The sequence below is a fragment of the Castanea sativa genome, chromosome 7, assembly GCF_040712315.1.
Source record: "Castanea sativa cultivar Marrone di Chiusa Pesio chromosome 7, ASM4071231v1".
Taxonomy (NCBI): Eukaryota; Viridiplantae; Streptophyta; class Magnoliopsida; order Fagales; family Fagaceae; genus Castanea; species Castanea sativa.
Genome location: NC_134019.1, coordinates 25,456,085 through 25,482,346, shown reverse-complemented (window position 1 = coordinate 25,482,346; position 26,262 = coordinate 25,456,085). Strand labels below are relative to the sequence as shown.

Sequence of the window (26,262 nt, the reverse complement as noted above, 5' to 3'; positions counted from 1 at the left end):
AAATGCAGGTAAAGGGCTTCTACATTTTATCAACACACACATATACCATTATTTGGTATCTGAATATAAAAATTTCTTAATTTATTTCATTGCAAGACAATTTCAATAAATAAATTAAAAAAGAGAGAAACGAACATAAAGGGAGAAAATATTGTGAGATACCACATGAAGTGGCTAAAACTTGATATGCAGACTAAAGAGAAATAAATGCCTCAAAATCCCAATGAGATTTGCAAAAGAGAAAATGTATACATTTTCGATGGGCTCCTTTTCTTTCGCTAGGTGGGCTTCGTGGGCTTGTCCAAAGGGCGATTACTTTTTCCGTTAATCTAGAAAGAATGCTGCTTGATTGAAAACCGAAAGGAAATTATATTTTGGGCTATACCATAAGACAGCCCATTCTCATTGTTTAAACTTCTTTTTGAGTCTGGCGTGATTACAACAAAGAGTCAACCAATCGAAAAATTGGCCAAGGCCACTAGACTAAGGAACCTTATTAATGGTCATCCGCTTCCAAATTACAAAAAAATAAAAAATAAAAAATAAAAAGAGAGAGAAGAAGAGTATTTCTCATCCCAACTTGTAACGACTTAGCCTACTCGATGGAATTATTATGTCCAAAAAAAAAAAAAAAAAAACGGTTGGTGCCAAAGAAGAAAAAGGTTCTTCTTGTTTTAGCCCAAAAGGTTCTTCTTGCTTTAGCCCAAGTAAAGGAGAACTACCTAAACTTGACGAATTACTAGTAATACCTGTTATACATTGTATAATAAATTTTAAAAAAATAAATTATATATTATAACTCATTACAAAACAATTATATATTTCAGTCATCTCTAAGATCTGCGACTAGTTTAATATAAACATGAGTCTCAATAATTGGACTATGAGCTTTAAGATTTTTGGATTATGTCATCTATTTTTCTCTACTTGCTTTGTGAAATTATTAAGCAGTTAGTTGTCAAACTTAAAAATTTATGTATTATCCGATATCTTATTTGCTTTGCAGAGGGCTTACTTAAAGAAGGCTACTAAGTTTGTTATGCAACATCTATTTTATACTGTCAAAATTTATTTATTTATTTTATTATCTCATTTTACAACTTTCTTATCGTCTTAGTTTTGATTAAAAAAAAAAAAAAAAAACCACTAAAATAATATAAAATATACAACAAATAATATTAAAATTTTAGTTTCTCTCTTTTCTCTTCCATCACCCTTTTCTCACTATCTTTTTGTCACTCTTTTCAGCAAACCCACACAACATCTTCCACCAAAACTCAGCCACAAACACCAATTTCGTCACCGCCAAGATTACCACCAAAAAAAAATGCCACCACCAACCACCGCCACTGAAAATCCTTACCACCACCAAATCCGACCCAAACTCTAAACAATCGCATCCAAATCTGACCCAAACTTTGAACAATTGCCACCTAAATCCGACCCAAATCCATAACCCCCAAGCGCCATCAACAGAATCCTTAACACCACAAGAAACCAGATCAGCCCCCACTCCAAACAACCCAACCTAACCCAAACCTAAATTGGTCAGACTACCACCACTGGTCCATACTACTACTGTTCAACCCACCATAGACCCATCGAAACAAATCACAACCATCGGACCCAAATCCATTTCAAAACTGCAGACCCAAATAACGAACACCATCGGAACAACTACACCTATACCACTGAAATTGGAACCAATCAAAACAATCACATACCCATACCGAAAAAACTACGAAGAGCATCGGGCCAGAGAAGAGAGATTTGCCAATACCCAAATCGGAACAATTACGAATAGCTACTGCTTCGCCGATCTGTGAAGATGCCCATGATCTGACCCAATCACCATCCAAACACAACCCAAACGACAACCACAAGTGTAGAGAGAAGACAAATTCGAAGTGTGAGAGGCATTGAGGGAGAAAAGAGAAAGGGTGAAGTGAAGAGAGAGAGAGAGAGAGAGACATTGAATATATTATATTATTTTTGTTTACATCCAAGTGAACAATTGGTTCAATATATGAGAACCAACTGTTCACAGATGGTAAAAATAAATCCATTTCCACACCCGGTTGTAGCTGAGTTTTAGCTTGTTAGTTTCTAAAATAGCAACTAGGGGGTTTACACACCAATGCTAGTGCTTTAAGAGCAACCACATCAGTCCGTTTAAAAATTGTCTATTTTACATTAAAAACTTACTTTTTCTATTTTACACTATCACATTTCTAAAATACACACATCAGTTTATCTACTTTACACATCTATTCTAATTAAATAATATTATTTTTTATTTTATTATTATTTTTTATTAATACTCATATTCACTCTCACCGGTACACCATATTACTCATTCAGCTCTCTCTCCTTCACTCACTCATACTCATACTCAGACTCCCTCTCACTCTCACTCGTTCCTCTCCTTCACTCACTCTCTCCATCACAGCCGCCTCACCCAGCCTGCCTCACCACCAATCCAGCTCGCCGCCTCAGCCCTCTCTTTCCTTCGCCCCTCCCTAGCTCCGATCCACAAGCACCGATTCGTCTCCCACCCCCAACCGACGAGCACCAATCTCCCTAGCTCCGATCCACAAGCGCCGATTCGCCTCCCACCCCCAACCGACGAGCACCAATCTCCCTAGCTCCGATCTACAAGCGCTGATCAGATCCGAGATCTCCTTAGCTCCGATCAGGCAAGACCCACGATCGTTCCACAAGCACCGATCATTCCGATCAAGCTCCGATTTGTGTGTGTATCTCTGTTTTTTTTTTTTTTTTTTTCCCCTGAGCAAATGTGTATCTCTGCGTTGATTCTCTGATTTGTCTGTGTGGATGTGTTTGTGTGTGGGTGTGTTTGTGTTTGTGTGTATCTGAGGAAAAAGAGGAAGGTGAAGAGAGACGTTGCTGAGTTTGTTAAGCTCGGAAAAGAGAGAAAAAAAAACGAGCGAACCGGAAATTGATAAAAAAATAAATGAAGGAGCTACAGTAGCCGTGTATATTTACACGGTTACTGTAGCTCATGGATGAATTTTCACAATTTTTGCACAGCTTTGCACTTACTGATGTAGGAGATTTTTTGCTCAAAATGTGTAAAATTGAGGAATTTTTGTATTATACATGACTATCCACCAACTGATGTGAATGCTCTAAGGGGAGTAAGCCTACATCAATCAAATTGACTCACATATGCTTTGTAAAGATTTTGCTTTTCTATTATGGCCCTATTACTTTTAGGGATATAAAGTATAAATAGACCAATTCATTTTTGAATAGTTTGGGTTCAATTTGGGAAAAAAACTTGTTTAGGCATGTTTATCTAGTAAACGAACCAAACTCAAACATAAAAATTTGTTTGTAAAAGAACTCATGCATAGGACATAAAGGTTGCTATATATATATACTCTCTAAGCACACGTGTTGCATGTGCTGGGCTCTTTTTTTTTTTCTTTTTTTTTAAGATTAATAATTTGCACCTATTATAATTTGTAAATATATATTTTAATTTTTCAAACAAATAAAAAGGATCAATTTTAGGGAATAAAAAGATGAACGTGAAAGGAAAAAAAAATCCTAAAATTTAGGAGTTCTCTTTTTGAATTCAAATTGAAATTTATTATTTGACATTTATAACCATATTTCTAAGAGAAGTTACCCTTTATTAATAAGAATATTTTTAAACCACATAAAAGTCTAGTTCAAAGAGAAGAATTCTCTTTTATTATGCTATAAAAGTCATGCCCATTATAGACATACTAATTAAGGTTTCACAACCCCATTTTTATAGTTGACTTTATAAAAACGCATCAAGTCAAAATCTACTCTACAATTCTCAATTGATTGAGGAGGAGTCTAGATTAAATCTTGGTCAATTAAGGATGTGTCAAACATGTGTTGAGATTCCAAAAATTGCTCTTTCCTCTAGCTAATCTTAGGTATTTTGTCTTGGATTCACAAATATACGTTAAAGACTTGACATTTTTGACATGGTTGTCAACACTTAATCTATTGTCATTAACAGTGTGGGTAAAAAATAAGTTAATCAATTAGGTCTTGAATAAGCTTGAACTTGTTTGATAATAAAATAAACTTAGTTTGAACATGTAATCTAAATCATTGATAAAATCAAGCTCAGCTTGTATTTGGATTAAAATTAAATTAATAATCCTAAACATTTAATACTTGTCTTGGTTTCGTTTAATGCTAGTTACTCAAGGAAATCCAATCCCTTCCTCCTTTTTCATATTCCCTCTATCTATAGAAACTTTCCCAGCTGTAGACATGATTGCTTTTGGTCTCAAAATTAAGTTGGAACTTGACGGAGCCTGACATAGTTTTTGATAGCCAAACCTAATCTGGGAATGGAACGCCTAATAGCATATCAATCAGCTAAAGCTATTTCACCTGAATTATTACCTCGACTATATATTGAACAGTGAACAACTGAACAGAGAAGGATTTATAAATTGCTTTGGGTAAATAAAATATATTACAAAAAGTTGCACAGAATTAAACCGTAAAGGCCCTTCGTTGATAAGCAAATCATTACTCATTGAACTGCTACAGTGTTACTACATAAGCAAATCATTTCATTTGAATTTCCATGACAAAAATGAGAAATATAAACTTTTATGCTTGTTTCAATAACAGTATATCTACTATAATTTCCTCTCTTTCTGGAGGTTCTGGCCTCTGACTCTAGAGTTGCCTTTCCTCTTGCAATAAAAGTAATTAACTCATGATAATGATAGTAAAAAAATAAATAAAAAATTAAAAAAGCTTGTTTCAATTCAACAAAGCAGGATTTGCACAAATTTCCAATTTTCAACTGCTGCAAGTCTTCTCATATATGTCAATTCCAATATTTTTAAAACTAAAGGAAGTATCATCTACTTGATATTGTTAAACTAAAAACCCAAGATATAGAAATCCTACCTACTGATATTGGTCTGAAATCACAGCACATGGGTGCTAAACAAGAAAAATTTGTTGTTACCAAGAACATCTTTTAAGCAGCTTATTATATAGCTTCAAGAAATAATTTGAAACGTCATTTCATTTGTTTCTTTTAAGCCAATCGAGAATACCCTTCTCTGATTCTGTAAGCTGCTGCCCTTCTTTCCCATTCAAAGATCCTTCCACAAACTCAAAGTAGTCCTTGTAATTGCGCTTGTAATAACTATCCAATCTCTGCATTTTAGAAATCAAATTAGTACATTTGTTTTGCTAAAAACTAGTCATTACATTTACACCTTGAGTCCAGGAAAGGAAATCTGAACAGGGAAACATTTACCTCCTTGTCATTTTTGGCCTTGTTCTCGTCTGACTTCTTCAAATACTCTGATAAGATTATCAACTGCTAAGTAATGTAAACTATAGACTGAAAAAAGAAAGTGAATGCATGGAACCAAGAAAATAACTAAAAAAGAAAGCGCAATGGAAGCTAAAGAGAGAGAATATGGGATACTTTGAAGAAGCTCGGTTCTGGAGTCAGTAATTTGAGTAGCAGCAAGCACTGTGGACAAAAGGAGGCCTCTCCTTGCTATGTCTGTAGAGGTAGAGTTGGTGTTGGTTGAGGTTGAGGTTGAGGTTGGTCTTTTTCTTTCACTTCTATGAACTGCCTGCACGTTTGATGAAGCATACTTGTTCACTGTGACAGTCAGTGCCATCAGAATACTTTGGCCTATTGAACTCATTATTAGAGAGCAACCATTAAAACTCTCTCTCGCACTCTCTTCCTGTCCTCTAGATAGGGATGAAGATAAGGCTTTCTTGGTCCGTCTAAATTTGCGTAACTCGGATGATTCAAATTATTAAAATTATAATTTTTTAAATAGGCCCTGCAAACCAGTCCAGGCCTACATGAAATAAAAAGAAATATATAGCAACCCCAACAATCTTGTATCCAATTTCAACCCAACCCGCCCGGATTGAATTAACTCGATCCGTCTATTATATAAATTAAAATTTATACTTTCTTCTTCTTTTTTTTTATTAACGCATTTTCATGTTTTTAACTTTTTATACTGAAGTAGTATTAAATTTTTTATATTGTAGATCAAAATATTAACCGCATTACTTATCAATTTGACGTATAAATATAAATATTTTCAATATCCGATCTATTACTAATGTTGAACATTTTATAAATTAATTATTTATTTTTCATTATCTAGCACGTTATATTTTATTATTAAAACTGAGTTTAGGTTAACTTTTCTCTTATAAGATTTTTTTAAAAAAAGTTTATTTGCTTATTTACAGCTTTTTAAAGTCTAAAAATTTTGTTGTATTGGAAAAAATAAAAATGATTTCAATAGCTTTTTTACTATTATTTAGCCATAATAAATATGGAACTACGATCATTTAAGGTGGGTGCACATTAGGTCATGTTCTCCTATGTGAAAAGAATAAATAAATATGATTGTTTTCTTAAAACCGTTAAGGAATGAATAAGAAATTAATTTCAAAAGTGCTAGCTTGAACAAAATTGTTATTAGACCCTCTACGCCTCACTCTCATTAACTCATCCCTTCTCTCATCTCATGCCATGTCAAAGAAATAAATTTTCAACATTTTTAAAAAAAAAAAAATTTAGAAAACAAAAAATCTCAATACTATGAGACTTAACACTAGATGAAAGGACTATATTGAATATAAATGAAAGTTAAAGGATTGAAGGAAAAAAAAAACTTTAAAGGAGAAAATTCAAAGAAAAAAAAATTGGGGGTGTAATTTATAATTTAAACTAAAAACAAATACATTATTATCTACCACACTTTACTATAAATTTTTTCACGCCTTGGAATCAATGTCCTTGGTAAGATGTTGGTAACTACCATAGTTTTATTTAACCCAACGATAGATGATTTTAATGCTTTGTTTATTTTGAAGTAAAATATTTTTTGGCATTTGGTTTGACAAATAAAAATTTTCAAGTAAACCATTAAAACTGATGGCTCAACACCAAAGTTGTTAGCATCGGTGGTTCAGTGACTAGATCTCTGGAACCAGCAATCAAAGCGGTGGCTCTAGCAACTGGACTGCCAATGATCACCATTGGAGCTGTATTCTCCATGACCACACCACCAACATCAGTTGACAAAATGGTGTCTTCAGTTACCGGACCATCGGCATCGATTGCAGTGCAGTGTCTCTAGCCATCGGACTGCCAACATCGGTCACCAGTGTGGCGTCTCTAGCTATCGAATTGCCGGCACCAATCGCTAAGGAGGCGTCTCTTGCCACCGGACCACCATCACAGATCGCCGGACCAATGACCTAGCTACCAGATGGAGGAAGGGAAGCCACTATGTGTTTTTGAAAAAAATTTTACTAAGTTTTCAAAGGTAAAACATTTTACAACTTTTTATAAAAAAAAAAATTACGGTTAACGTAAAATATTTTATAAATTTGACTATATTTTACTTGCAAATAGACACTTGAAAATGGAAAAATATTTTTCAAAAAATATTTTACTTCAAAATAAATGGAGCAATAAATGATATACAGAAAAGTTGGTCTTTGGCTTTGCAATTTTAAGAAAATTGTCTTTTTAAAACTAGACAGAAAGTGCATTTTCAAATTGAAGCTCATAGGGATTTTTTTAAAAATATTTTTATTTTCAAAAAATCGATTTTTAGTAAAAACTGTTTTTCCACTTTTTCGTACCAAAGTTTCTCACAATAATAACACTCGTCAAAAGTTCACCAAATGCTCTACCTTATTTTAAGAATCCACATTTTCAAAACACATTTTGAAATCGTTTTGCTTTGATTTATTCAAAACGCACGTTTTTAAACTAATCCAAACGAAAACTTAAAAGACTGCCCATGCACTTTGAGCTTCTCCTATGAGAAATCAGTCGTTCCATCTTAACCAATATATAAAACATCATTTCCTCAGGTTCACCAGACAACAGACGACCACCAGTAACTGAGACTGCAAAGTGGGAGAAGGATTAGGCAGAAAAGCAAGATTAAAGAAGCATGAGAATATGGACTGAGGAAGAAAGTAGGAAGGATTACCCTTCAAGAGGCTTTACGAGGAAGACTTGGAATGCCACTTAGGACGAGTTTTCATTCAATCGACCTACTGCTCGGTGAAGTTTTAACCTAATAATCATAGGAGTACAGTTTAAATTCAAAGGCATCTTGCATTGAGGTCTGTTTGTGCCATTTTGTGATGAGGGGAAACCATTTAGATCTCCAGGACACCATGAAGATGATCTTCTGTGGGCTACTTTCAAAAATTCATTACAAACCTTTACAGTTTACGTCTCTAAAAAGGCCTTTCATCCACTACTCTTCAACAAAATATTTAGCTCCCCCCGCCCCCCCCCCCCCAAAAAAAAAAAAAAAAATTCTGTAACCCTTCCAAACATCAGCTGCATTTCTGTAGACAATCAATTAAATATGGCAGACTTCAATTGGACTTTACCAGCAAAGCTCTATATTTGAATTGTAACATTTTTATTGTACAGCAGTCAAAGCATATGTAGGCAAAAACATGTAGAAACTGTAACGCTCATTTTACAACATCCAAGCATAAGTATGGAAATAGCCCAGTACAGTAAGATGTATAGTAAGTTGTCTCTGTAAAATTCATCCAGCACAAATACAGAACAGATCCTAGAAATCAAAAGGCCCCTTACAAAGATCCACAGCTGGCTCTTCACTACTCTAGTAAGCGCTTGTGCTTACACCAGGCAATAGCAATCACATATAAGAAAATACTGCCAGTGCAACTGCCCCCAACAACCCATAGGAACCTTGACATCCCTAATTGAGTATTATTAAACATCTCGATAGTGATATTCATGCCAAAAATACCAGCAACCACAACAAATGCACTCAAAATCATGGTTGCTGTTGTCAACATGACTCCCATTTGCAGGAGATGGTTCTGTTTGTCATCCAGCATTATGTTGATGTAGTCCTCTGTATCATCAACATACTCCCTAAGCTTCAAAAGCCAAAACCACCAAAAATGATAATATAAAATTAGAAAATCAAAAGCATCCTAAAATATCATGAAAAAGGTATCTTGTTTCTCATTAGTGGAGATCAATGTCAATATTCTAGATCTCTTTTTTTTTTGAGTTATATAATTACAGGGTTTAACCTGGAAAGCACAAACAAGACATTTTGACTGCCATGCCCGTCTAACACACACAGGCGTGACACGGCTGTACCTATGTCATAGCTGTTTTTTTTTTTTTTAAATGAAGGGACACGGCTGGGACACACCTCATATAGAAATTTAAGAAAATAATAATAATAAACCTCAAAAACTTTATCCCGTTATGCTGCGTTTTGAGAGCAGAACTTGAAAACCAAAAAGCCAACCCCAAGCCCCCTAATCTGATCGTTTTCTCTCACTTAGTCTCTCTCCTTCTCTCACTCTCACTCTCTTGGGGTTATTGGCAAAAGCAAAGGGAAATGGTGGGATTATCGGCAAAAGCAAAGGGCAACGGCAGAGGTAAGCTCTCTCTCTCTCTCTCTCTCTCTCTCTCTCTCTCTCTCTCTCTCTCTCTGTTGCACGATCTCTCTCTTTGGCTCACTCTCTCTTTCTCTGTGTCACAGTGTCGCTTGATCTCACTCTATTTTCCTTGCTCGAGTTCATAAGTTGCGCATTTAGTCATTTCCTTGCTTGGCTCACTTTATTATCTATTATTGCTCTTAAATTGATACACATTTAACATTATATGAAAAATATATGTTTAACAAAATATAGAAAATAGAAATAAAATATATTTAATAATTAATATATACATATCCCTATGGTACTTATGTCCTAACATTTTTTTTTGGATAAAATTTCAACCTAAGACGTCTAATTCTAATGATTGCCCTCTGTATCATCAAACCAAGACACCAATCAATTTTTTGTGTAATCGGGGATTGAACCCTAAATCTCTTACTCAACCATCAGAGACTTTGTCAATTGATCAAAGAAAGATTGAGAGTTGTACAGGGTATAATACTTGACATATTATTATTAATGATTTTGTAAACAAAACAACGTAAACCACTGTTCTAATGTGTGTAGATAAATGCACAAATGGAACTAACAAACCAGAAGAATAGAAATAGAAAGATTCTGACCCATAAAGTGGTGCTTTGAGACTCAAAGAATACAAATAGAAAATTTTGAATCAGATGAAGGCTAGTTTTTCACACTATTTCCATAAGACAGATTTCATTCCTCATAGTAGTGCTTTGAGACTCTTGGACACAAGTTCAAAACATGTGCAAGTCAAATAGACACATTGTTCTGGACAGGCCCAGCTCACTCCACTCAAGCCCAACCCAATCCCAGCTTGTTTCCTATAAAGCACGGGCGTGCTGATTGGGTCAGCACACCCGAGTCCGATACGCATGGACGCGCCGTGCACACATGTCTGCAACCGATTTTTTTTTTTTTTTTTTTTTCCGATACAGTCTGATTCTGTCCGATTCGGTCTGAAATGGGCCGAAATAGGCCCCAAATCGGTCCAATATGGGCCGAAATAAGTGTTTTAAAATAAATAAAAAACACATAAATTTTTTTGTCAAAACACACTGTTTTGACATCCTAGTTTAAATATAAAAAACCCTAAACTCATCTCAAACTCTCTCCAACTCTCTCATTCTCTCCGTCTCCTCTCTCTCTCTAACCCATGGCTCTGCCTCAAACTCCCTCCTTTGCCTCACTGACCCAAGCTCACTCCCCCAACTCTTCATAAAATCTCAAACCTCGGTCTCAATCTCTCCATCTCTCGGTAAGAGAAACACTGCTTCCCTTTATGTATTCAGTGTTCACTTTACTATCTATTATTGCTCTAAATTGGTATATGTTTACCATTGTATGAAAAAATATGCTTAGCAATATATAAGAAATATATTTAATAATTTATTAATAAACGTATCTTGTCGCACTTGCACCCTACTTTTTCAAAAATTGCTGAATCACTGCACTGCACCCGCACCCAAACCCGAATCCGCACCCATGCTTTCTAGCTTGTTTCACTGAGGGTGAGCAGGCGACGTGTGTGGTGGACTATGAAGCACGGGTGCGTTTTGGGATTCGGGTGCGGGTGCGGGAGCGGGTGCGGGACTCGGCAATTTTTGAAAAAGTAGGGTGAGGGTGCGGCGGGGTACGGCGATTAAAAAATTATTATTTATATTTTTAATATATTGTTAAACATACTTTTTTCACATTATATAAATATATACCAAATTTAAGAGCAATGGTAAATAATAACTACAATACAGAGAATAGGAGAGAGCCTAGCTGAAGAGTGAAGGTAGAGAGTGGGAGAGAGGCTCAAGAAAAATGAAGAGTGAGAGGGTTGGGTCTTGGTTTTTTTCCAAACGGTGTGTTTGCACCTTTTTTTTTTTTTTTTTTTTTTTTTTTTTTTTTTTCCAGCCATACGCACCTGTTGTTGTTGTTTTTTTTTTTTTTTTTTTGAATTTCAGCCGGTATCGGCATATTTCGGCCGGTATCGGCATATTTCGGCCAATATCGGCCGATTTCTCCGGTATCGGCCGATTTTCGGCCGGACCGATTTCACCCAATACGGACCGATTCGGGCCGAATCGGTGCCGAAAAAAATGATTTTTTATTGCCGGACGCGGCACGGACGCGCAGGCAGCGGCGTCGCCGTGTCCGGCCGCGTCCGACGCGGGTGCGGCGGCCCAAACGCTGCACCCGTGCTTCATAGGTGGTGGAGGCCCACTTCGCTTGGTCCTTCCCACTCCACAAAAGTAGGGTGTCATTTGGGGACCAACCCAATAGTCAAACCATTCTATATAACCCAAATTGTCTCTTTCCTTTTCGTTTCCTATGTGGGATTCAAGCATTTTCACTACTTTCACCCATGTTTAAGTAGACACTTTAGGAGTCAATGTCTCATTCACTCCTAAATGGTTTGGAAAAGAAAGCCCCAACTCAAACCAGCCTCAAAGAACGTGTGGGGCCCACTTTAATTTTGGCTCAAAAATGGCAACTCAACCACTTGAAAAAACACAATTTTCTAATAATACACAACGTGAGTTCATTTCCTACCAAAACAGAACTGTGATAAGCAACAAAATGTGAAACTTATCTGCCTTTACCAATTAAAATCTTGAAGGGGAGTACAACTTGATTTAGACATCAATATACTGCAACTTCAATAACGTGTCCAAAAGAACATTCACCCCATGGAGCTTAGAAACTGCATGCTTTGGATTTGAGGCAACAAGGACCAAAGGAAAATATTTTCTGGATTATCTAACTACTAGTTGACAAGTTAGTTTTCTAACATCTCCACAAAAGGAATATTTATTGAGCAACAGAAATAGAAGGATTTTTTAACTTCTCCAACTTTCAAGAGTAAGGGATGTCAAGGATGAAGATAGATTGATCAAAGAGCTAAGCGAAATAGAGGACATGTCAACAACAGATGTTTTGAGACAAACATTGTCAATTCTAGTTAGACCAAGTGAGTCCAATTGGGAGAGGTGGGATAACTCTAGTGGGAATTGACCATAAAACTCGGTGTAAGAAATGTTAAGACATCTCTCCTCACATTATCACATGTTAAGCAATCAGTGCTCCAGATGACTAAAACTACACAACCAATTGGGAAACTTTTTTTTTTTGATAAGTAATAAGATACATTGATACCAAAAAGGAAGGAAGCACCCTAGTACATAAGGAGTGAACAAGGGTACAACAAATCAAATACAAAAATTGCAATTGGAGCCAATTGGGAATTGAAGAGTTGAAATTGTTGGCAGGTAGATCAAGGTGCTTAAGAGAAGTCATGTTTTGCAAACCAATAGGGATTGGACCTTATTTTTTTGATAAGTAATCAGAAAACTTTTATAAATGAAAGAAAGTAAGTCATACAAGAAGTTCATGATGATGAACAACAAGAGAAAAGCTACTAGAGGGATAAGCTAAGAGAGGACATAAACACAGAAAGAGAAGAACAATTAGTAAACCCCCAACAACGAGACCACTCTAAGAGACTACGCTGACATAAAAGATTTAGCTCAATCAAGGTCTTCTCTTTGTCCTCAAAGGAACGACGATTCCGCTCCAACCACACAATCCACATTAAGCACCCTGGAACCAAGTTCCATATGTCCGACTTATCCTTTCCATGCCACTGATACCAACAACAGATCAAATCCGCCACCGATCCTGGCATAACCCAAGGAATCCCAAAGGCCTGAAGCATACAATACCATAGAGCGTTTGTAACAGGACAATGCAGGAGAAGGTGGTTAACCGACTCCCCATCCATGCAACATAAACAACACCTATTAACCAAAGTCCGACCCTTAAGCATGAGGTTATCCAAGGTGAGAATCCGGCCATGAGCAGCAGACCATAGAAAGAACGCCACCCGCTTAGGGATCTTAGGTTTCCAAACCCCCTTCCAAGGAAGCCAAGAATTCGAAATACCCCGGATCGCGAGGTAATAAGACCGAGCATCAAACATACCATCCCCTTTAAGCCTCCAGTAAAGGGTATCTCTCCTACTACCCTGAGGAATACGAGCTTGGATAAGCCGGAGAAGAGAATACGAAGCCGCCAACTCCCAATCCTCAAAAGCTCTATAAAACGTTAAGTTCCACACTCTAACAGTACCTCTTTCTGGAATCCACAAAACCTCTGAGATACAGGCATCCTTGACTGCTGAGTACTCATAAAGCTCAGGATAGAGAACTTTTAGAGTAGCATCACCAATCCACCTATCAAGCCAAAATCGGATACGAGAACCTTCCCCCACTACAAATGAAAGATGCTTAGAAAAGTTCTCCCAACCTTCGTTAATGCTTCTCCAAAGGCCGCACCCATGGGACCTCCTGCAAGCCCTAGACCTCCACCCCCCTTGACCCTCGCCATATTTTGAAGAAATAACACGACGCCACAGGTGGGTATCTTCGAGGCCATATCTCCACAACCACTTCCCTAATAAAGCCTGATTAAACGACACCACCTTTCTTAACCCCAAACCACCCATCTCGACGGGAAGACACACCTTATCCCATGCCACCAAAGGATATTTGAAACCCCCCTCCGAAGACCCCCAAAGAAACTTCCTCTGAATATTTTCCAATCTAGCCGCCACTGCTTTAGGAATAGTAAAGAGAGATAGAAAGTAAGTCGGGAGACATGAGAGAGTACTCTTAATTAACATGAGCCTCCTACCCTTAGATAAATAGAGACGCTTCCACCCAGAGAGCCTCTTCTCCATCTTTTCCAAAATAGGATTCCAGATCAAGGGGGACTTAAAAGAAGAACCCAACGGCATCCCCAAATACTTCATAGGCAATTTGCCTACTCTACATTGAAGCACATTAGCCAAAGCATCAATATTATTCACCTCCTCCACGGGGGCAATCTCGCTTTTCCCCACATTGACCTTCAAAGCCGTAAACGCCTGAAAACAAGACAATACCAGCCTAATTGACAGTAGCTGCTCCCTAGAGGCCTCACAAAATAAAATGGTGTCGTCCGCAAATAACAGATGGGAAATACTCACCCCAGCAGAGTTCACAGCTCCCACCTGGAAACCCCGAATAAGGTTACACTCCTCTGTCTTCTTCAAAAGCCTACTTAAAACCTCCATTATCACAAGAAATAATAACGGAGACAGCGGATCCCCTTGTCTCAACCCACGAGAGCTACCAAAAAAACCCTCAGGGGAACCGTTAACAAGGATAGAGAAACGAACAGACGTAACGCAAGCTTTAATCCACCTCCTCCATTTCTCCCCAAAACCCATCCGGCCCAACAAATAAAACAGGGCTTCCCAGTTCATGTGATCATAAGCTTTCTCGATATCCAGCTTGCAAACCACTCCCGGAATTCTGCTCTTCAACCTGCTATCCAAACATTCATTAGCAATAAGCACTGAATCTAGAATCTGTCTTCCGCCAACAAACGAATTCTGAGTCTCAGAGATGAGATTATCCAAAACCCTCCTCATCCTATTCGCCAACACCTTAGACAACAGCTTATAAACACTACCCACCAAACTAATGGGGCGAAAATCTGTAATGCTAACGGCTCTACACTTCTTAGGGATTAAAGTGAGGAACGAAGCATTCAAAGACCGCTCAAACGTAGAGTGCCGATGGAAATCTTCAAAAAAATCCATTACATCCCTTTCCACGACACTCCAACAAATCTGAAAAAGGCCATGGTGAAACCATCAGGACCAGGGGCTTTATCCCCCTCCATCTCCTTTAGAACTTGGAAAACTTCCTCCTTTGTAAACTCCTTCTCTAAGGACACCCGATCCTCCTCTTCAATACGGGCAAACTCTAACCCATCCATAGAAGGACGCCCCACCTCAGTTTCCTTATACAACTCTTGGTAAAAGAGGACAATTTGAGAGCGAACATCATGCTCCTCCTCAAAAAGGATACCGTTCACCTCCATCCTTTTAATTTGATTAGCATTTCTATGGGAGTTTGCTAATCTATGAAAAAATCGAGTATTATTATCTCCCTCTTTCACGAATAAGGCTCTCGACTTTTGCCTCCAGGAAGTCTCCTCAAGAGTAGCCAAGTGCTCTATGTCTCCTTTGAGTTGGAGACGCCGAGTCTGATCCTCGCTTGAAAGACCCACAAGCTCCTCTCTCAAATCTAACCCCATCAGCTCAGTCAACATGGTCTTCTTTCTAAAAGCCAAATCCCCAAACTCCTCCCTATTCCACTTTTTTAAGTCTGCTTTTAGAGCCTTCAACTTTTGGGCCAAGACGAAACTTGGAGAGCCCTCAAAACTGTAGCTATCCCACCACTGCTTAACTCTATCAACAAAGCCCTCATCCTTTAACCACATGTTCTCAAATTTAAAAGCACTTCGACCACGCCGAACAACCCCAGCTTCCAGCAGAATAGGGCAGTGATCAGAAAGAACACGGGGAAGCACCCGTTGGGATACATTCTCGAAGTGCTCCTCCCAATCAAGAGAGACCAAGGCCCTGTCGATTCTTGACATAGAGGGAAGACCGGAATCTCGAAACCAAGTGAAAGAAGCCTCCTCTAAAGGTAAATCAACTAAGGAATTATTCTCTATGAAATCTGAGAATGCGAACATAGCAGGGCTGAAAGTCTCACATCCAAGTCTCTCACTTGGGTATCTGATAATATTAAAATCACCTACCAGACACCACGCCACAGGCCACCTGGCGCGCACCTGAGACAACTCCCCCCACAAATTAGGCCGCTGCCCATTGTCATTAGGGCCATACACACCTGAACAAGCCCACACAAAATCATCCCCCACTCCTCTCAATAAAACACTAATAGAGAATTGACCCACAATAATATCCAACTTCTCATAAACTCTCTTATCCCAAATCAGCAAGACCCCACCTGAAGACTGCACCGCATCCAAAACAGCCCAATCAGTGAACGGACTACCCCATAAACTCCGAACAAAGACCCCATCAATAGACGAAACTTTCGTTTCTTGAATACACACTAAATCGCACTTCCACTCTTTTAGAAGGTTCTTACACACCTCTCTCTTCCGGGGATTATTAAGCCCCCTTACATTCCAAGAAAGCAGTCGTAGCGTCATTTAAAACTACTAGCACCCCCAAAGTCAGTCAAAGAGTCTCTGCTCTTACTCCTAGCAATGGCACCCTCGTAATTGACATATGAAATCAGCCCCTTAAGCTCCCTAAGGCCTCGTGTCCCTGATTTAGCAGGTCTCTTAACCACCTCTTCGTCATTCACCTTGAGACAGTCCTGTTCTAGTATGCTAAAAAGGGCCAAACATTGAGCTTCATGTCTCACAATAGGAAACCCCACCAATTTACAGAATTTTTTCATCAGCTTGGATACCCAATCTGAGTGTGGACTAGATACATTCCTCTGTACTCCCTCTACAAAATCCTGAGTCAAAGTACCCACGTTAGGATCAAAAGGAACCCAAAGAGACAGAGGTTCACAGTCCAGCACACAATTATCGTTCTCTCCACTGCCACAGCCACTGACCACCCCCCCACTGGACTCCCTAGGAAGAATAGTGAGCCCAGATTCTGCCTGAAAATCCCCAACGGAATCCACCTCTTCCACGTTTGTTTCCCCTTCCCTAAGCTGATCCTCCAACATTTTACTCAAGTCTTCAGTAGGAGTCATACCATTACTCACCGGTCCATTCCTTACCAACTCCGAGCCAACCACCAAGCCGCCGGAAATACCCAGCTCCAAAAGCCCGAGCCGATGAAGCGACCCAGTATCTGGGCTCGAAAGCCCAGACGGCTCCTCGCCGGCGCCGATAATAGCTTTATCGGCGCCGCTAGGGGCCTCGCCCACTATTCCGGTCCCTGGGTCTTCATCGCGAGCCTTCGCCGGCCTCGCCTCTTCCTCCCTTGAACACGAGCCCACTTGACCCACTCTCGGAACCAGATCCTCCATCGGCATCTTAAGTCTGAGTCCCAAATCATGGGCTACTGGAACTGGATTGGAGCTCTGGTGGTGGGCTGGGTTCAACGTTTTTGGATTTTGACGTGGCCTCCACACTCTACTGGGCTTGGCTGGAACAAAGGGGCTGGAGGGAATAAGCTTAATGGGCTTTGAGGGTTTAAGGGAGTTTGGGCCCACTTCATTTACCTCAGACCACACAATAGCCCAACTCCCATCTAACCCACGTTCCAATCGCATAAAGAGATCCAGCGCTTGCTCAGGTTTCATCCCATCACTTTCAATTTCCTTTACCGTTGACAAAACCTTCGCCCCTAGAAGCTCCCTCTGACCGAGAGTACTAGCCTTACAGGAATCACGGTAAGCACATCTTGAATCTGACACCATCTTCTTTCCAACCTGCTCCCTCTGTCCTGGTACACTTTTCTTGCTGGGATTGCGACTGCTTTCTGACCAAATCTTCGCCCCTCCCAACGCAGATTTCATCTTCCCTTCCACCCCTCTGTCGGTGGTATTAATCCAATGCCCCACCACCACCGATGCATAGGAAGATGAAACATCTGTGTTTGGTTTCCCTATGTTTTTCTCACCGCCTTGGATAAGCGAGCAGTCACCCTCCACCGGCGCCTCCACCTCTGTAACACCCTGAGTTCTCTGGGAAGAACCCTGACTGGTCTCAATATCTTCCTCAGATTAATGCAGAAATAGTGACAGCCACTTCCCAATCTTCCTTCTGGTATCACTATCGTACCCTTCCGACGACCATGGAGAAGTTTTGATACCATTAAAAACTTACCATGTGCATTTGACCCCAGTTGCAGGATGTACACCAAGTTACCTTCTCTAAATGTTCTAGCATATTGATCAGGTGCTTTCTTAGAATATAAATCCTCCAAATGGTTCATGAATCGATGTGCACTCTCCTTCCCCAGAAAAACAGAGCGCATTGAAGAGTGTCCTCTCTCAAAGATACGTAAAGAGAAAAAAGAACCCCCCTCCACAATGGAAAACTCAAAAGTTTTGGATTCAATGAAGAAAAAAGTGGAACCACCCATGCTTAAAATCTAATACATAAATCTCAAAATTCCAGCTTTGATGAGTATCTTTCTTTACTAAGTACTGAATAGTGGTTTCAAAGAAACCTTAAAAATGGTTTGCAAACAACTATCTGGAATTTCCCAGCAAAGCAATTCATTTTTATTTCTATTGGCAGATAGATTAAGAGAAACCAAATTTTGATAACCAAAGACCCATGATGGAATCAAAGCGTTTTCAAAGCTGTTAAAAGAAAGATCAAGGGTGGCTAGAGATGAAAAGTTAGAATTGGGTGTTGGTGGGATGGAACCAAGGCTGCAATGTGATAACCACAACTCTGACAAGGAAGTGATTTTGTTTGTCACCTGAAGCAAATCGGAGGCTTGGCTAAGGTCTACATGTAACACCCGCCTCACTTAAATTGAATTTAATTACTTCTAGAGTGAAATTGATGAATTATTTTATATTATGGTATCTACAAAGAAAATAAATAAAAGAAGATGTAACATGAGAGTTATTTTGTGGATTATTCTTATTAAACTTTTAGTCTCCTTATCACTTAAGGAAAAAGATAAGAGATTAAAACCTATTTGAATTAGGAGTTTAAGTGTTATTAGAATTCTTTAGAGTTCTAGCCTATCTAAACAACCTTAATTTGAGTTTAATTGGGAATTAAAGTCTTGAAAGCTTATTTAAGTTTTAGTGGATCTTAAACTCTAGCCCAAGTAGGAGTGTTATTCAAGAGTACTAATTGGAGTGGAATTAATCTTCCTTGACTGAATTGGAGTGTTATTCTAGAGGTATCAATAGTGGATCTTTTTAAGTCAGCCACGTGAAAGGAATTTTCTTTTTATTTATTTTGAGAGCAGCGGCTTGCTATTTCCCTAATTGCTAAGCTTCACAAGGACGAAACTGTAGATGTAATCCTTTATACGTTGAACTTGATCATTCAATATATTATAGCACGTTAAAATAGATAGATAATATACTTAATCGGCTAAGGTGGATGATTGTTAGAGAATATCATAATGGGTCCATGTCCCATAGAATTAATTCGATTGAATAGTACAATGAACTTTTCTTGGGTTTCTATATACATGTTTAGCACGTATTGAGGGCTGTATCGTATTGGTTACCTGTTGGATTTGCAATTTGATGTATATATTAGATTAAATTTCTAATAGTCATTGCTATACGGGTAGAGTTTTCTATGGATGCTATACATATATGTGGATCTTATAGAGTATTTCATGGTGGTGTTGAAGTGTTATATGAAATCTTAAAGAAAATAGGAATCTGATACTTAACTAGCCAATGGTGTAATGGTATTAACCTATTAGGACTTCTTGGTGAACTGCCAGCATGCATATTCTCATTAGATGGTACCCTTACAAGTTGTAATACCTCTATTAGCCTCAAAGACATAATAGTAATAAGGAGAAGTAATATATTATAGAAGATTGTAAAGATGTTTAAAGACTAGTAAATTATTAGGAAGTGTCCCTTACATCCTTATGGTATACGTCAAGGTGGATTAATTATATAATTGTATTACTTCCTTACTTTTTGGTGTGGAGGAAGAGCTCATTTGATTTTGGATCTTTTTTTTTTTTTTGATAAGTTCATTTGATTTTGGATCTAGACTACGAGTATTAACAACTAGAGATAAGTGGACTTCAAAACATAACGTCTCTCAAGATGTGTATATTTATATATACTTTTGGTATAAAATATATATATATATATATATATATATATATATATATATATATATAATTGCAAAAGTGAAGTTTCCAAAAACTTATACCATTGTCAATATTTTATACACATACTTGAATTTTATTATTTCTTGTATATTGTTTTGAAACTGTATAAGTTAAGAATGACTGAAAACTATATTTTTGAGAAAGTATTTGTTATATGATATGTGATTGGTATTGACAATATTGCAATAAAATAAGAATGTTTTCAAACGGTTAGCTAGACAATCTGCAACCTTTGCCAACACAGGGTTAAGTGTTGGTCTTTGGCCGAAGTAGTGTTATTGTGGTGTGGTGCAGTGTTCTCGTTTGCTCTTTGGAGCCAGTGTTGCCTCTTTGAGGTTAGTGTTATTGTTCCCCATGGGAATCACCCACCAAGTGTTTAGCAGCTTATGTCTTTATTTGGCTAATGTTTAATGTATTCCATATCAAACTATTATTTTATTAGCATCGACCTTTATAAGTGGAAAAATTGTTTATTGTCATTATATATTGTTTCTACCTATTTAGTGTATTTTGGCCAATTAAAGTGGATATTATTTTATTTAATGATTACAGTGTTGTAGTAAATGTCTTCTTTTTGACAATTTTATAGAATATATTATATCATTGTTAAAACTATTTGTAAATGTTTTGTAAAGATTATATTTTGTCAATGATACTATTGTTTTGTTTTGAAAGACATCCTCATGTTTTGTAGTCTCTTATTGAGCTTCTAGCTCACCCCCCATTTCTCCACCTTTTCAGATTACAGCAATGGAATATCTTTTGGTGGTAGATCATTGGAGTCATAGATTGAAGACTTCTTTTGGAGCTATGTTAGTTGATGGACTATTTTAGTATATTTTCTTAGGATAGTGAGTTTGGCATTTGTGGAACTCTTTGAGATTGTATTTGGAGACTTTATTGTTAAACTTTTTGGTTTTTATGGATTTCATAGGAAAGATTTTGATGGTTTGAAGTTTGTTTGTGGATATTTAATTACGCTCTAGTCCATTGTATTATTGAAGGTTATTGACAGCTAAAAAATTATAACCAAAGCCTCCAAGATTAAGATAGTAAAAATTTGAGAGATTTCCAATTTGAGGAGGTATCAATTCTCCAAATCCCACACTGAAGAGATTAAGACATCTTAAACTCTTCATGGAACCACGGAATCCAGGAATTGGAATTAGACCAAAATTATTTTAGCTAAAGTCCAAGTAAAACAAATGCTTCAAATCAAGTAGGGAAGGATTTATCTTACCACCAAACATTGACTGTGCATAAGATTGAATAGCAGCGTCATGTTAGGCTTCAATTGAAAAATATTCAAGCAGAGAAGGAGGAAAGCTTCTGAGATGGAGTTCTTGGACGTGACCAGTAACATTGTTGCAGACAACTCCCACCCATTGACAACAATCCCCATCACCAGAAATAGAAGGTTTTTCTAACTTCTCCACAAAAGTATTTATAAAGCAACAGAGAGAGAGAGAGAGAGAGAGAGAGAGTGTAAGCGTGTAATTTATGATAACCCTCATTAGGACTTTGACCTTATCAGCACTGTCAGAGAGAACAAAATAGGTCAACTTTCAACAAGCCAAGCCCAACAAGCCTTTTAGAGATAGAGCACGTCTTCTGTTCACAAGGGGAGACAAAAGGTCATAGGTAGAGAAAGTCGTTGATGGTGGATCTAAAACTAGATGGAAAAGCTCTTGCATAAGAAAATGACCAACTGCATTGGCGATCAGAATCATGATGATTGTTATTATTAGACAAACTCATTAATTGCTGAATTATGTTGTAAAGTAGAACCAACTTACCAAAAAAAGAGTTGTTAAGTGAAACTGATATATTTCATGAGGTATACATCAACTAGGAGGACTACCTTAATCACTTTCTAGTTCCCACATCATAAGGCTTGAGTGAAACAAGTCAAAACAATTTCTCTTTGGGTAGGAGAACGTTTTTTTTCCCCAAAAGATGTTCCATCTATGTTGGGTTTTTAATTGGTATGAACAAAATACACAACCAGTAGATTTTGAACTCAACCTCATCCCCATCCTACTCCTATGGGAGGAGGAAGTGCCATTTAAACCATAACTCACTAGCTATGCTGGTATTTGGGTATGGTTTAGGGGCTAGTCTGTCTACAATTTGAAAACCATACATCATGTCAAGTGTCAACCTATGTATGGCTGGGTGAAGGTACAGTGACGCACAGTGACTCAGTGAGAAAATAGAGAGTTTGTAGATGTAATTCCATACCGTGGATAGTTTGTTTAGTGTACCATCAATTTGCACAAAATACGCCTCCAACAGCATTTCAAGCTCCTCCACATCCAGGTGCTTGCCTGTAACACTGTGAGTAGTACTAGTATGGATCCCATGGCTGTCCCTACTAAGTGCTTTAGACACACCATATGGTTGCTCCAGGGAATTGTTGATGTTTTGAAGTTCACTTTTGTAACTAGCAGAACCCCTGCCAGCTTCTGCTGAGATTTCAGCAGGTATTCTAATAACAAGAAGATGATGGGCCATGTTCAGCATGTTAGATAGTAATCAAATAATTAAAACTAGGGACACCTACGATTAAAATGATACTGAGATTAGTACGTGCCTATCATCCATGTCTAATCCAAGAACTTCATCATCCATGTTCTCACTTAGAGCGGAAGCAGATGAATTTTCAAGGTTTTGTTGGAGCAACTTCTCCGTAAGATACAGCTCGGCCATATCTTCATCATCATCCAGCAAGTGTTCTAGTTCATCCCTAACCTGGAAATGAGCACGTATGCACCATAAATCAAAAGTCTGTAAAGTGAACTAGTTCACCTATAAAACAAGATTTTGACTAAATGGCATGGTTTAATTGAATGATGCCATACCAATTATAGATATGCAAACACAGGTTCATATAATCATTCCAGCCTATTACACCATCTGAGTTATAATAAATATGCCAAATAATTCAGAAATCACAATCTTAAAACCACTACCTTTTGAACACGTCCAGTTATTGCAACCAAACGGCTTTTAATTTGCCGGACACGCTCCAAATTAAGCGTACTAATCTTTGAAGTCAGCTTGTCTAAGGCTGGATGAGCCTCCAGCTCCAATGTCTTTGCCTGATTTTGAAACAGATACAATAAGAAATGAGAACATAGTAAACAAGAACTGAACAGAACAGAACAACATCAAAAAAGAATAAAACACCATCAAACTAGAAAGAAATAATGTTTACTTCATTTTCTAAGCAACTGCAAGCAGCCTCAAGGCATGCTTCCAATGCAACAAACTCAAATGGAAGAACTTTCATTCCATCTTGATTGTCAAGGCCTTGTTTCCCCTCTGCCTTGCCTTCCTCATCCTGATCCTGATACTGTGGAAACCCTTGAGAAAAATTTACAGGACTACCGGCTCTTGATTGTGGCTCTCCCAAGTCATACAAATTTGACCAGTTTGAATCATCACCATTGCCCTCCTATGCACAACATAAAACACCAAACCAACAACATACACACTCAAAACAAATTGATAAATACAAGGAAAACAACGTCACTACAACCAAAAATACTAATAATTATTTTTTTTTTTTAAATGTAATCTTTGGATTCCAAAAAAGTTTAATTGGACAGGAAATTAGATTCTTATTATAATTCAACAAATTGGGGTTCATTATTGAAACAAAAACAACACAAAATGAAAAACCCATTACTCAAAAATCAAAACATTGAATAAAGAGAGAGAAAATTGATGAAACCTGAGCAGTGGTGGCGTGGTGATGACGCAAAATCCTTCTCTGAAGCTCTTCAACAAAAGGGGTGACAGATGGGTCACGAGAATTAAGCAAGAGAACCTCTTGGGCCGTGATGATAGCCTTGATGTGCTCAAGATTGATCACAATCGCTCGCTCTCGACCCAACACGGTTGACGGGTACGAGAGAAGCGGGTCCAAGATCCGAAGGTCACGGGCGGGCAGACCCGTTCGTCTCATGATAGCATGTTTACCAGCCTCAATCACCTCCGCTTGGCCCGTGGAGTCCACCACCATCCAAGCTCTCACCCCCGTGGCCTTCTTCCGGTGAGGGGCGGAGATGGGTCGGGCCGTGTCTGGGTCTTCATCGGTTATGGATAGACCCGGTTTGGGTGGTGGGTTATTCGGAACATAACCACCTCCCCTCATAGTTTTGGTTTTTCACACAAAAACACGAACAAAACTGTCTTTGTCGTTTTTTTTTTTTTTTTTTTTAATTTGGTCAGTTGGAAGTGGCAGTCTTTATTAGAGAGTGGTTAACCCGTACAAGTTGTGTCTTTTTTGATAAGTACCTGCCTGGGCTGAAAGCCTGACACCACTGAATATGTAGGCTATCGTGACTTGGGGAAGTAAAAGCTTAGAGAAAGTCCATATATACCCAAAAATAAAATTGATAAATAATTTTACCCAAATAATAATAATAATGTTACGTTAGTAGTGGATTTGGAGGAGAATCGGTAAAAGCTTATCTACTTAATTAGTGTGAACATTTTTGTCAAATTTTGTGCATATAACATCATCCAAAAACATAAAACCAATTTTTATTGTATCATATGGTGCAAGGTTTTATTTTATATTTTACAATTGTGATATATTAATAAATTAGTCTTAATGGCAAACCCAAATGAGAATCAATAATAAGTTGTCAACTTAGTGGCTATGACATTGTTGTCAACTCAGCGGCTACAACATTTATTATAAAAATCATTATGCATGTAGCATTGCTTTGACACAAAAATGTAATTGTTGTTGTAAATAATAATACAACGAGGATTTATACTAGAAATTATAAGTGTTTTTTTTTTGGGACATGTTTATGAGAATGAGCATATATTTTTGATAATTGGGGAAGAGGATCTAACCATGAATGTCTTTATTAAAATCACTAAAAAGACTCTTGATGAATGATATATTTTCAAGTTATACTAATATGTAATATCCTTAGTGACATATATTTTCAAGTGGTACCATTAACATATGAATATGTCATCATCCCTATCCACCAAAAACGTACCTAAGGACATAATATTATTGTTTGTATTAATAAATGAAGGCTAATGAGATATTGTGTTATTATATTTGCATGATCTATGTTGAGATCATTCCAATGTGAAAATTCTCAAACGTGTTATTCTCACGTGAGATTGACGTGTGAATCCCACATAAGACTAGTGCAGGAGATATTTCTCCATTCCAAACCACATCAGGATTTATCATTTACTAACTACTGCTATCCACTATGTTGTCTTTAGCATTATAATTATGTAGTTGTAGGCTTGTAGCGTGCTTCTATCCTGTGTCCTGTTAACAGATATATATATAGTTTTATTTCAAGATGAAACATGTACATTTGAAATATCTAATAGTATAGTTTCAACCCAAACATGTAATCTCTCTAACGATAGATATGACAAAATTTATTACCATAACTTTTGAGTAGAGTTTGTGTTAAAATCTCATCCCTTCTCCCTTCTTTGTGTACATATTTTGTTTCTCCAAAATAAAAAAAAAATAAAAAAAAAAGAAGAGAGAGAGAGAGAGAAGATGCCTAGGTAATAAAGAAAGTTGGCAGGTGCACAAAATTTTTTTCCACATGGATGCAAATGGTTAAATAATTTAAAATGGATGTAAGAATTCGTGGCAAATTAAATGGTATAAGTACTAGACATGATATATGCACTGCATAAGAGTATGCTTCACTCATTATATATAATATACTAGTTACTAAACTATGTATAGCTTATACATTTTAAATATATATATATATTTCCCATGAGTGGCCTCCGCTAGACATATCCAAAAATAGAATAATATGAATAGATGATGTGATAGTTCTGCTAGGAATCATGGAGATGATTTTTTTTTTTTTTTTTTTTTTTTATGGGAAATGGAGATGATTTTTGATTGACTGATAAACCACAAATTTGCATGATAAGGGAGGTTGAGGACGTTAGTATTTCATTAACATATGATCCATCAAATATGCCACAGATTTAGATTGGACTGAGATTTGCAACGAACCTGAGAAAATAGT

General features: G+C 37.6%; 2 protein-coding genes across 3 annotated transcripts; both read right to left on the bottom strand.

Annotated features, from left to right (window-relative positions):
* Positions 1–4,750: 4,750 nt before the first annotated feature.
* On the bottom strand, positions 4,751–5,854 carry LOC142643674 (uncharacterized). Its single transcript, XM_075818374.1, has 3 exons — positions 5,468–5,854; positions 5,294–5,340; positions 4,751–5,190 (listed from the first exon to the last, which is right to left on the bottom strand). The coding sequence occupies exons 1-3, from the start codon at positions 5,694–5,696 to the stop codon at positions 5,056–5,058; spliced, it is 411 nt and encodes a 136-aa protein (XP_075674489.1). The 5' UTR covers positions 5,697–5,854; the 3' UTR covers positions 4,751–5,055.
* A 2,580-nt stretch (positions 5,855–8,434) lies between these two features.
* LOC142642211 (magnesium transporter MRS2-3) lies at positions 8,435–24,549 on the bottom strand. 2 transcript variants are annotated; one of them, XR_012845614.1, is made up of 7 exons: positions 23,955–24,549; positions 23,436–23,675; positions 23,191–23,319; positions 22,812–22,969; positions 22,460–22,706; positions 21,459–21,829; positions 8,826–8,964 (listed from the first exon to the last, which is right to left on the bottom strand). XR_012845614.1 is itself a non-coding variant. In XM_075816550.1 (6 exons), exons 1-6 carry the CDS (start codon positions 24,375–24,377, stop codon positions 8,677–8,679), a joined length of 1,485 nt encoding a protein of 494 aa, XP_075672665.1. In that variant the 5' UTR covers positions 24,378–24,549; the 3' UTR covers positions 8,435–8,676. The 2 variants fall into 2 exon arrangements, 1 of the variants encoding a protein (XP_075672665.1); XM_075816550.1 differs by lacking the exon at positions 21,459–21,829 and having other exon boundaries at positions 8,435–8,964.
* Between the last annotated feature and the right edge of the window lie 1,713 nt (positions 24,550–26,262).

What these genes read in the sequence shown, in the direction of transcription:
- LOC142643674 (XM_075818374.1), bottom strand. Translation starts at nt 5,696, where the DNA reads ATGAGTTCAATAGGCCAAAGTATTCTGATGGCACTGACTGTCACAGTG. An exon ending in CAGAACCGAGCTTCTTCAAA is followed by an intron (nt 5,341 to 5,467) that starts GTATCCCATATT and finishes TAATCTTATCAG; the next exon opens with AGTATTTGAAGAAGTCAGAC. An exon ending in AGGCCAAAAATGACAAGGAG is followed by an intron (nt 5,191 to 5,293) that starts GTAAATGTTTCC and finishes TCTAAAATGCAG; the next exon opens with AGATTGGATAGTTATTACAA.
- LOC142642211 (XM_075816550.1), bottom strand. Translation starts at nt 24,377, where the DNA reads ATGAGGGGAGGTGGTTATGTTCCGAATAACCCACCACCCAAACCGGGT. An exon ending in TAACTGGACGTGTTCAAAAG is followed by an intron (nt 22,970 to 23,190) that starts GTAGTGGTTTTA and finishes GCTCATTTCCAG; the next exon opens with GTTAGGGATGAACTAGAACA. An exon ending in CACTAAACAAACTATCCACG is followed by an intron (nt 8,965 to 22,459) that starts GTATGGAATTAC and finishes TGGCTTTTGAAG; the next exon opens with CTTAGGGAGTATGTTGATGA.